We start from the raw sequence: 12,434 nt of genomic DNA on the forward strand, positions 1-12,434 counted from the left end.
GTGTGTGTTACCAGAGCCGGGGGAAGCTGCTGTGGGGTGATTGACAGCTGCCACGAGAAAAGGGTAGGCTTGCACTTCATGGTGAGAGCAGAACTCTATCATCTAAGTAGCCCTTCTCAGCTTCCATAGAGCTCCTGGTGGACAGTTCCAGCTGGGAGCCAGGGAGAGGAAAGGAAGGAGGGGCCCTTGGCTGGGTCAGACCAGATAAGGTTCAGTATGTGGGCAATGCGGAGCCAGCGCTGCTCAAAGCTGGCTGGCACTAGTGCCTGTGGGAAGAACAACGCAGAGCTAAGGTGGGCCACATCTCTGAGTCATAGTGCCTTCTCCTGAGGGTGCATGGGATGCTGGGACAGTGTGTCCACAGGTTTACATCATGCTCTGGTCCCAACAGTGGACTCAGATAAAATACATCCTGAGATGAGATTTAATTCTTCCACTGTGTCTCATAAAGGTGGGTCCTCCCTTCAGGATGGGGCCCGGCTCATGACTGGATAATGACATTGTTCTGTGATTCTAGCCCTATCTGGATATCTGTGCTCTCTTTCAGGAGCCTGAGCGCCAGTACATGCACATAGGCACCATGGTGGAATTTGCATATGCCCTAGTGGCAAAACTGGATGCCATCAACAAACACTCCTTCAATGACTTCAAACTGCGAGTTGGTATGTTGTGCCAGGGGATCTGAGCAAGCACCGAGGCCTGGGGTGGAGAATAAAGCTTCAGGACGCAGTGGAGAGCCTGGCATGAGGCTGGCTGTGTCTAGAAGGGCATAGGGAGGCCGTGAGCCCCAGAACTGCTTCTGTGCAATTTAAAAAGAGGCACTCCCTTTGGCTGAACTCAAGGAACAGAAGCATGGTTCAACAGGTGGAGCTGGAGCTATGTCTTAGTCCCTAGAACGTCCCCACAGCCAGCTGAGGATTTACCTAGCACATGGAAGCCACCATACTTGCTGTTAACAATGACCTGACATCAGCTAGCTTCCACACCAGTACCAGAGATAAGCAATGTCACTGAAGGGTGCATCTCAGCACTGAGGGTGGTGGCACGTCTTGTCATTTCACCACTGAGAGTTAGGAGCGGGAGGATTCAAGCATGAAGTTCAAGACTGTCCTCAGTCGCTATGTAACAGTTCAAGGACAGCCTAGGCTACTTGAGACTCTGTCTCAAAAAAATGCAAACAAACAAAGTATACACGTTAGGATTACTGGATTTGGATTCCACTTTCTTCAGGAGCACAAAACGTGTGACCCAGATAGCTCTTCCCATTCTCTTCAACCTTGTAGAAATTTTTAGTAGTTAAAAAACTTCTAATTGACTGAAAAAACAAAACTTGATTTCTGAAAAGTTTTTTTAACAAACTTTAAGTTGATATTTAGCATGTTCCGTGATGACTTGCCTTTTCCAAAGTCTTACTTTTAAAAAGCAGTGTTTGAAGCCATCAGCTTAGCACACAGCTGGCCTGTAATATATGCACGGTGTCTGCAGGAATTCGTGATTTCTAAGAGCCTCTTTGACAAATTTTTTTTTTGCTTTCTTGGCAACACATTTTGCTTCTTCCACTAGTCCACAGACAAGCAGTTCTTGTGTCAAGACCCATCTGTGTGGTTTATAACTTCACTTTGAATACAGATTTCTACTGGGGGGGGGGACATTTGGATACTTGAAGCTATTTTCTTCCTTCTCGGTACATGTGGCCTGAATTTTAAAACCTCCTGATGGCAAATGAGATACTTTTCATGACACATACTGCTGTCAGCATCTGAGCATGTTTTCCTTTGTCCCGTGTCACTTCTGTAAGCCTTTCCCTAGACTCTGCTAACACTAAAGTCGGGGGCAAGGGGACCAGGACGCTACCCTGTCGGCCAGCAGTCCACACCGAACATGTTTCTTGATCCCTGCATCAGAGCTTTCTCTGTGCATTTTCTTGACAGCCTGGAATGTGGTATCCTCGAGCGTCGATGTTGCTATAACAAAATCCCTGGATGCTTTGATAAAGAGAAAAGGGTTGTGCAGCTCCCAGTTTTGGAGGCTGACAGTGCAAGACCAGATGCTACCCCTTCATTTGGCCCAGACTGAGGCCGTGATGATGACATCACAGCATGGGACAATGACATCATAGTTATATATGTAAGAGAGATCGCATGACAAATCAGAAAAGCCAGGGAGAGACTGGACGATTAGATTTATTCTTTGTAGTAGCCCATGCTCAGGAGAGCTGAGTCAACACGCACAGTGACATATTCACTAAGTCTGTCCTCTTGAAGGCCCTACCACCTGAACACTGAGATTTCTATAGACAGAATACCTTTTCCAAACATACATGAACAAAAATAACCCAGTCATGTGACATGGGAACAGAATCACTCTGTGTCACATCCAGAATGGTCTCAGTGTTGAAAGGGGTAAGGTGGTGGATCAGAAATACACAAGACTTCTCTGCATCTCCACAGATCTAAAAAAACAAACAAGCCCAGCAGGTTCTTGGCTCTAATAAGATGTGGTCACACAGAAAGGACCACAGTAAGCAGGAGGCATCTACAGACTAGATGTAATCCACGGGTAATGAACCTCAGGGTCACAAAAGGAAAAGTCAACACAGAACTTTGAGCAAAATGGCCCGTGAGAGAGTGTCTCCCCAGTGGAGCCATGAGAGAGAAACAAGCTTAAGAAAACTCACAGGAGCAAAAGCTGAGCTCCACAGAAACAGCACTAGACCACAGGCCTGCACGCTGTGCTAAAGCAGATAAGTCAGGCAGGAGCCCAGTGCTTCCTGCGCTTATCCCCTGGTGTAGCCAAGCCATCTTGGCCCGTGCTTTGCAGCCAAGGGTCTCTGTGGGCAGAGCAGAAGACCCTGCATTGTTACATCTTCCAACCACACAGGCCTCTCTTCCCCTGATAAAGCTAGAAACAACCCAGTGAGCCAGTGTGGCCCCATGAGGTGGGTAAGGATGTAGCCTTTTGCTAGCCATAACCAGTTCAACCAGTTCAGGCCTCACCCTTTCCCGAGAGCTGTTGTCCAAGCAGAAGTCTATGGCAGCCAGAAGAGACGCTGATGGATGAGGGACTAGCATCTCAAGCCAGCACCCTGACCTGACTCCTGGGTGCTCTGACCCTTGTGACGGAGCTGGATGTATGATTTGAGCTGTCTATAGTATAAGGAAGTTTTGCTGAATACAGCACAGAAGCAAAGAGGAACATATTTCTCATTTCTCGGACACACAGGATTTAATAGAATAGTATTTGGATTTTGTTTCTGAGCCTAGATTCCCACTGCAATAATCTATCACTAAAAAAAAATCCCTCAGTAGGCAGGTCTGCAGTCAGAAGCTACATCTTTCAGAAGTGGCAAGGATGTTGGATGCAGGAGAAAATGTAAATGAGTGATCTTAGAAGCCTATCAGTCGTTCCAATGCCCCCTCCTACTCCACCCAAACACTTATGGGTCTATGTGTTTGAATTGAATTTCTTGGCAAGAAATAAGAAGTGGGCTTAGAAGATCACAGGGCTCCTGTCAGTCACAGACACTGGTCTGAGTCTTGCCCCACTGACTTCTGATAATAGGTGCCATCGCCTTGGCCCACCCCTAGCAACGACACTCTGACCCCAATCAAGCAGTAACCAGAGTTTATAATTGTAGGTGATCAAAAAGGGACCTCAGTAGAATCACTGTCACCTTCATTAACAGTGTGTCCCCGAATGCCGTATTATCTGGGAAGTAATAAATAAAGCCCATATACTCCAAGATTCCCACAAATCGTTTGTCCTTCAGCAAGATCTGGGCCAGCTGGATCAGAAAAAGAGCACTATGGAATTCTCCATATTGAGTTTTGTCTTTTTGGAGACTCAGTTAGAAGGGAGACTTCCTCCCAAGCAAGATGAAATTCCTCACTCTGATGAACAAGAAAGCTGAGGGTTTGGCTTCAACAGAACCAGACCCCAAAATTCTTGGAAGTTGGTCATTAGTGTCACAACCTCAACAGCCAGCTCTCCTACAATCTCGGAGATCACAGACTCACCCTTACTTCTGAATGCCAGTGTATATATAATCCACTTGTTTATATTAAATTCTATTAATATGTTTTGTTTTGTTTTTGAGACATGGTTTCTCTGTTTAACAGTTCTGATTGTTCTAGAATTTGCTTCTGAGACCAGGCTAGCCTCGAACTCACAGAAATTCACCTGCCTCTGCCTCCTGAATGCTAGAATTAAAGGTATGTACCGCCATTCCCTGGCTTAAATATCATTATTTAAATTGTATGATTTTTTTTTTGCCTGCAAGTATGTCTGTTTGCCATATGCCTGATCCCACAGAAAGGGCATCAGATTCCCTGGAACTGGAGTTAAGCAGCTGTGAGCCACTGTGTGGGTGCTGGGAATTGAACCTGTGTCCTCTGTGAGAGCAGGCAATGTTCTTAACCACTAAGCCATCTCTCCAGTCTCTTTCCAATAATTTTTAGAGATCCCCAAACTTGAGTCCAACCAACCTTTTTTATCACACATATTAGTTGTTTTGTTATTAGCACAGACCTGAGCGGAAGCTTTCTGCGCTCTCTAGAAGTAGTGCCGGTGAGAGGAATCCATTGGGAAACAGTGTAGCAAAATAAATCACCATCAAAAACATGTTCAGAAGCAATGAGCCCATGCAGGTAAAAATCACATGTAGCAGAGACAAAGAGATGTGCTGTTAGGAGCCCCAGAAGCCATGAGCCCATGCAGGTAAAAATCACATGTAGCAGAGACAAAGAGATGTGCTGTTAGGAGCCCCAGAAGCCATGAGCCCATGCAGGTAAAAATCACATGTAGCAGAGACAAAGAGATGTGCTGTTAGGGGCCCCAGAAGCCATGAGCCCATGCAGGTAAAAATCACATGTAGCAGAGACAAAGAGATGTGCTGTTAGGAGCCCCAGAAGCCATGAGCCCATGCAGGTAAAAATCGCATGTAGCAGAGACAAAGAGATGTGCTGTTAGGGGCCCCAGAAGCCATGAGCCCATGCAGGTAAAAATCACATGTAGCAGAGACAAAAGAGATGGCCCCAGAAGCCACAGCTGACTTGCATTCTTCCTTCTGCCTGAGTCATAGCACCTGCCTCTGCTTCCTCACTCACAAGACAGTCACGATAGTGGTCTGACCCACCTGCCAGGGTCGTGACGCCTGTTAGAGGATTTTGTGGTGGGGGAGCACTGAGGGTAGTTCATGGCCCTCAGAGATGCTGCATCAGTGTGGCTCCGGTGGCCGCTGTGATGGCCGTGTTGGCAAAAGGGTGGTAAAATACGCTGAGTTCATCCGCTCAGGGTACACAGTTAAAATGTGAGTATTTGGAAATTGATTATATTAATTATATTAGGCTTGGTAGCTCACACCTTTAATACAAGAACTTGACAGGAGGGTTTGAAATTTGAAGTCAGCCTGAGCTGCAAGACAAGACCCTGTCTCCAAAATGAAACCAAAAACAAGGCAAAACAGCGTTAGTTATAAACTCTGGAAAAGTCTTGTGGTGATCTCAGCCTAAGATGCTTTTGCGACATCAAGAAAAGCAGTTTGTCACAGTAATTCGTTTTCTGAAGCATGCCCTCCTATCACAGAGGAAGGACAGCAGCCCTGCAACATGGGCAAAGATCTAGAGGGAACGCCGACATCATGGGCACCGCAGCATCTTGAGCGGATAAAGCTGGAATTGCCCTGGACTCTGATGTGTAAAGTCTGTGGTTTGGTTAAGATTTGTTTAATAATGATGTCTCGAGCACATTGTAGACAGCTTTCTGACTTAGGACACTTGCTGCAATTAGAACCTTGCTAACCTAGCTCTGTCGTGTTGCAGGTATCAATCATGGGCCTGTGATAGCCGGTGTCATAGGAGCTCAGAAACCACAGTATGACATCTGGGGTAACACCGTCAACGTCGCGAGCAGAATGGACAGCACCGGGGTCCTGGACAAAATACAGGTGATTCCGTCTCTTCTCAGACACCCTTGGTGTCTACATCAGAGAGTAAAATAATAATTTAAAAATTTAAAATAGGTAAACTTTGAATTTACTTAAACCCTTTTTTAGGGAAAATGTTAGTTTTTGCATTTACTGTTAGGAATGACACCAACCAGATTCTAATGTTGCCAAGGCCATGGACCTTATAAAGACTTCTGGTCATCCTCTGACCAGAAGTGGCCTGCGTGGCAGGATGGTGGCCCAGGGCCCTGGGTGCCTAAAAGATGCCCTCCTGTACTGAGTGCCCCGGAGGTGCCTCCCTGAACTGCTGCCCTTTCTGACCCCATCACACATATAAAGACTTTGCAGGGAAGGCCTGCAGCTCAAGTGAAAACAAGACAGAAATCAGCCTCGCATGGCATTTCAAGAGCTCTAAATAACCCCCAATCTCCACAGTCCACCCCAGGGAGAGAAAGACGACATCTGACAAGGGAGAGCAACAACCTGAAAAGATAAAATCATACCATGTTAATATTCCCGCTGCTCATTAAATCCATTTTAGCCGTAAAGTAACTCTAATTAGAAGAACACTAATTATATTCTAGGAAAAAAAGGGGTATAAATTGCTAGATGGATAATGAGAAAAGGTCTGGTTTGGGAAATGTTATGAAATGTCTCCAGTTCTCTAACCGAGCGGCAGTTTGTGTGGGGTGGAAGGACAACCCAGTCAGGATAGAAAGTCCCAAGATGGGTGGAGGCAGCCAAGAAGAAGGCTATGTCCTCCTAGAGTTGGCAGTTTATCTCATTTAATTCCTGGCTCCACTCAAGTGCTGAGCTATGGACTATGGACTTGTTTGTCACCAAGTGCCCTCACACTGTGGAACAGTGTTGCATTGGAGACAACGGGCACACAGTGGTCATCACAGCCATCGGGTCTCAAGTATGACAGCATCATAAAAGAGGGCATGTTTCAAACCATGAACTTTACAGGGTGGAAAGTGAGTGGACAGGCCAGAAAGGGAACTTAGTCTGATTCCTAAATGATTTTACAGTGCCTCTTAGGAAGGGCTGGGATGCTGCAATAGCTTCTGGCTATAGGTGCTTGGACCTGCACTTCCTCTCTCCCAAGCAACACTAGGCATGTAAACATCATTCAAATTATGATATACAAAGGTTAAAGACTTTGTTCTAAATTCTAGCCTCGTGTGGAGACCTGGGTTCCCCCAAGCTACCCAAAGAGAGACGGTAGGGGTTCTTAGCCCTTTGATGAGACCGTGAGCTTTTCCCTCCCAGAAGCCTCTTGGAGCAGGTGCTCGCAGCCACTTGCAGAGAGCATGACTGCACCGGGCTGCCTGCTCTACCACGTACCTTTTAGTTCTTTTCTTTATCCCCTGTTTAGTTATTGGCCTCTAGTGAGAATGGGCGTTGCCCGCAGGACAGAGGCAGTGGAGAAAAGGTTTGGGGTCACTAAGGGGAAAGAAGGAAAGGTAGGTGTGGGCACAGTTAGAGAGTGACCCACGGAGGAGGGGAAAATTTTAACAGCACAGACCTGTGCAGAAGGGAGCACAGGGGGCTGCTGCTCATTCTACCATTTGAAATAAGAAAGATCTAAGACATAAAGAATAACAACAAAGGGAAACAAGTCCGCCTCTTTATGTATCTTTATTTAATTATATGCATGTGACTATTTGTTGTGGGGGCAGGAATGTGGATATGTGCTTGTAAGTGAGAGTTGCCTGCAGAGGCCATGATGCCTGACCCCTGGGGCCTGGAGCCATAGGTGATGGCAAGCCACGTGGTGTGGGCTCTGGGAATCAAAGGTGGGTTCTGTAAGAGCAGCGTGTGCCCTTAACCGTGGACCAATCTCGTCAGCCCTGGGCTTGTTCTTAACCTACACCCTTTTACACTTTCACACAATGTCTGTAGAATGAGACGCGTGTTCCCAAGGTTTAGATGTCGCTTTAGATGGATTTATAGGAAAATTACGGTTAATTTTGTGTCATGATATGGAAATGTTGTTTTAGATTGTACATGGAAACTATCTTCTTTATTCCCATCATCAACCCCATATCCAAATCACTTCATGTCTTTTGATTATTTTACCTATTTTTATACTGGAGAAAGCCTTTCTGAAGCCTGCCGTTACAATAGCATATTGCTCCCCACCACAGTTACTCTTTGTCCCTCAAAGAGGGACAGGGAGTTTTCCTGAAGGGTTGGGACACCTACGCTTATGGTTCTTACCTGCCTTCTTCAGAATTGGTTTCAGTACTAGAGATAAGCGAGAACCAATCTGATTTCTAGTGATGGAGCTAGTGAGCTGCTCATGAGTCCCCAGAACGCATGTGCCTGCTCAAGCGTAGTGTCCAGCATCTGCAATGAGGTGCTAAACTCCCCAGCTGAGAGAGAAGTGTGTGTGCACATGCGTGTGTGTTTGCATGTATGTGTATGTGTTCTTGCACATGAGTGCTTGCATGTGTTCATGCATGTGTATTTGTGTAAGTTTCCATGTGTATGTGTGTTTCCATAGGTATGCATGCATGTGTGCTCTAAATGTATGTATTGTATGCATACATGTGCATATGGGCTTGCATATGTGTGTTTAATATGAGTGTGCTTGCATGTGTATGCATCCATGTTTGTTTTTCATGTGTGTGTGTCCATACATGGGCATGTTTGTGCCAACTTCCCTTACCTCATTCTCAAAATTAAGTGTTTTCACATCTCATCCCAGCTATGTGTTGTTATGAAGGATAATTCCAGCTATGTGGCAAATTTGCATGAAAATCACTGGACATCCATTGTAGGCATTGTCATGTTTGTGCTTTGGAAGATGTGCTAACTCCCCACGCTGTGTGCCTCAGCTTGGATGAGGGTCTCAAATGACCAGAAGTTTATAGCGTTGCCTCACATGTGCAAAGCTCTAGATTTGAACTCAGCACTGCAAAAAAAGAAAAAAGTATATATTCTACTGTCATCAAGAGCAGGGTTTTAGTTCACCCTGTTCTCACCCAGCTGCCTGGCATAGCATTCTATCTTGTTCAGCCCAACTGGAGTCGATTTCAGTGGCCGTTCTGAAGGAGAGCTTTGACTTTGGTTGATAATACGGCTTTTCAGGGCTCACCACCTTCCACTTGAGTCAATCAGTCGGACCCTAGTTCTCGCCAGGTGAGCAGCAGTCCAACAGAGAAAAGGCAGACCTAAAGAAGGGAGGTGTGCAGATGACACAACCAAGTCCTCCAGGCCTGGCCAACCCAGCTGGCTGTTGCTATGGGAACAGAGGCAGCTGGCCGTGCTCACAGGATCCAACTCAAGTAACCTTGATCTGGTCACATCCCCTCTACCTGGTAAACTGAGATTTGGCTCCTCTGATGGGGGCTGAGGCTGGTCATTGGTGCTGAAGAGGACCCAGTAGAGTACCAAGAGATGAGTGGTCCAATATCTGACTCTAACCATGCTCAAGAGCATCAAGGCCTTCAGTTCTTTCTACGTGAGTGTTGTTTGCCAACAATCCCGGACAGCATGGAGTCTCCTTGTAGGAAGACAAAGAGCACCACACCCCTACCAAGGACACCCTTTTCCACTCCTGCAAAACCTGTGTTTCCTCTCCATACCCAGAATGTTCAGAACTTGATGGTTCTTTAGAATATGATTTACTAATTCCTGGCAAATTTAAATTCCTTGGTGTAGACATCAAAAACAGCAAGGCTGTAAGTCCCCACCAGTCACTGTGGACATGGCCGTGCCCTGTGTGACTCTGAGGGACTTTCTTATTGACACTCTGTGTGTTCCAGGATCTCAGGCAGGTGGAACATCTCCACAGATGACTGAGGAGGAACTAGAGCAGATCTCTGTAGAGACAGGGAACGTTTTCAGCCTGTGGCTTGTGCTGACTCAGAAACTGATGTGGGTGCCATGCAGGCTTCCTTCTGGGGACTCACCTTGCTCTCGTCCAAAAGCCGCTCATCTCTGCTTACATTCCAAATGTAACAGAGAGGAAAGTTGTGATTGAAAATTTCATACATTATTCTCTTCCAATTTCATGCTTTTTTAACTGATGGAATCCACTTCGTGACATTAGTGTGTGCATGAGTGTGTTGTAATCTCCTGGAGCACAGGTGGCCTCCTGGGGACCATATACCTGAAGGACTCTGACTCTCCTCTAGCAGCCGTCAGTCGCCAATATCTCCTCAGCTGAGGGATGGAGCACCCTATTTCCCTCCTCCATTCCAGGATGTTGTGTGGCTTGATGCTGTGCAGGTTTCAAAGATGCAGCCACAACACTCCCATGTTCATATGTGAAGCTGCCCTCTTGTGTCTCACTACTCATCCACGGCCTGTGACCAGTGCAGTCTTCCCATCTGTGGTGATCCCTGAGCCTTGGGGCAGGAGCTGTGGTACAGAGATGCCAGATAGAGCTGAGCAGTTCAGGATCTCTTACTCTCTGCATGTCTGCCAGTTGCAAGTCTCTGTGCTATTGCCATTCTGATGAAAGTGGAGAAATGCATTCATTCATAGGTATAGAATGAAAGAGCCTAGGAAGCAGTTTATGCTACATCCATTTAGCAGAGCGATGGTACTGGATTCTTCCCTAGAGCTAGGACCTAGCCAACCATAGGTATTTGGCACAGTTTAATGGTACCACACGTGAATTCTGCCTTGTTGTTCATGTAGGAGGCATATCTTGCCGGGTCAGTCACTGTAGGTTGCAGTGTTCATTGCTATGTAAGATGGTTAGTTGTTTTTCTCCAATAGCATCATGCCTAGCTATCCAGTCAAGATGACGCTTCCAGGTCTGTACCAAGTTCTGGAGGATAACCAGGAGAATTGGTGATAGCCTGTAATGGTTTCTACAGGACTCCACTGACCACTAGCTACAAAAGACACGTCCATCCCTAGCACCAGGCTTTCCCCTGATAGCCTGTGGTGTCTAGGAGAGGTACTGTTGCCTATCCCCTCATTAGAGAGTAATTCCATTTAAACTCCAAAGTATGCATACACTTTAGGCAGCGCCTACAGTGGTGTGTCTCCATGTGGTTTTTCCAGGTATTCAGTGTTGCTTATCCCTCCCGGATAAGCCACAAGTGTCTTAACTTTGGGCATTATTTGGCAGTTTAGGCTCTTTCCGTTTCCTTTTTTATACGAGCACTAAATTAAACATGACTGACTTTAACATTTTCTGGTAGATTGTTTTTCCTCTATTAATGTCTCAGGAATGGAGTTCTTGGGGTAGGGAACAGGACAACTCTTTGACTCCGTTTGAAGTGGTGGCACCGACTTGGGGAGTAACCCCTTTGTGTTCCTGTGGCCCGTAGGTGACTGAGGAGACCAGCCTCGTCCTGCAGACGCTTGGCTACACATGCACATGCCGTGGCATCATCAACGTGAAGGGGAAGGGGGATCTGAAGACATACTTCGTCAACACAGAGATGTCAAGGTCCCTTTCTCAGAGCAACTTGGCGTCCTGAGAATCTGCCCCTTCCTGGCAAGGAGAGCATATTTGCAGGAGCGAACCACACACTTTCTGACTGCAGCCGCCTTTGTGTCCGTCATGCTGATGTCCGTGCTCTGTCCCACCCTCTGGAGCCCTTGCAGAACTAGTTCCTGTGACCCAGTGGCGTACTGTTTGGTGTCTGCGTGCGCCCAGACTGTCCTGCCGCTTGCACTGTGCTTACTCCTAAGCAAAAGGAGAAGGGAGCGCGTCCTAGGAGAGCATTCAAAGAAGTGTTGAAGAGAGAGGCGAAATGAACACAAATTCTTAAGGCAATAAAACTGGGGGGTGTATCTTATCTTCCGGTGCATGCTCTTGTCTGGAAACTACGGTAGCTCGTAACTGCATCCCTAGTCTGATATTCAAACACACAGTATTTGTGAATTAAGTTGATCCTGTCACCCACCATGGAGTCTGTGCTCACCCATCCACCTGTGTCATTGCCAGAGGTCATCCGTGGGCCTCAGCTGGGACTCGTGGCCCTTGTCACCCTGCTGTGTCGTCTTGTGGAAGCGGCCCATTGCCGTCCATCAGCAGAAAGAGTCCTCAACAGCCTAGGACCAGTTTTGTACCAGACTCGTCGGAGGTTTTGATGCCATTTGTCTTTTGTAAGGTTAACTCATTAAAGATTTATGTACTTTGGTTTATAGTGCTGTATCCTTTCTTTCCTTTCCTTTTTTTCCTCCTCCTGTGATGTGGTCCAGAATGAAAGTTTGTTTTCCGTCTCTCAGCCTTTCAGAAGCGGCCTGGAAGCTAGGACGGATGGAGATGGCAACACAGTTTGTGATGCAGTGGATTGTGAAATGGTTTTCTGGGAGGAAAGAATCTGTGCCTGGTGTATCTGATGGCCGGGTTTCAATTATGCTGTCTTTTGAAGACCATTTAAACAGTAAAAAGTCAATGGACGGTAGGGTGCAGGCCTTTAATCCCAGCACTTGAGAGGCAGAGGCAGGTGTAACTTTGTGAGTTTGAGGACAGCTTGGTCTACAAGAGCTAGTTCCAGGACAGGCTCCAAAGCCA

At 46.6% G+C, this 12,434-nt stretch overlaps 1 protein-coding gene across 1 annotated transcript in view; it reads left to right on the plus strand.

Moving 5' to 3' along the window:
• Positions 1 to 12,056, plus strand: part of Adcy2 (adenylate cyclase 2) — a 343,570-nt gene extending 331,514 nt beyond the window's left edge. Inside the window, exons 23-25 of the mRNA XM_075975732.1 lie at positions 548 to 662; positions 5,820 to 5,944; positions 11,239 to 12,056. Coding sequence (XP_075831847.1) covers positions 548 to 662; positions 5,820 to 5,944; positions 11,239 to 11,391 — 393 coding nt within the window. The 3' untranslated portion in view covers positions 11,392 to 12,056. The remainder of the gene's footprint in view (positions 1 to 547; positions 663 to 5,819; positions 5,945 to 11,238) is intronic.
• Positions 12,057 to 12,434: the final 378 nt, after the last annotated feature.

The sequence above is a fragment of the Microtus pennsylvanicus genome, chromosome 6 (assembly GCF_037038515.1).
Source record: "Microtus pennsylvanicus isolate mMicPen1 chromosome 6, mMicPen1.hap1, whole genome shotgun sequence".
NCBI lineage: Eukaryota > Metazoa > Chordata > Mammalia > Rodentia > Cricetidae > Microtus > Microtus pennsylvanicus.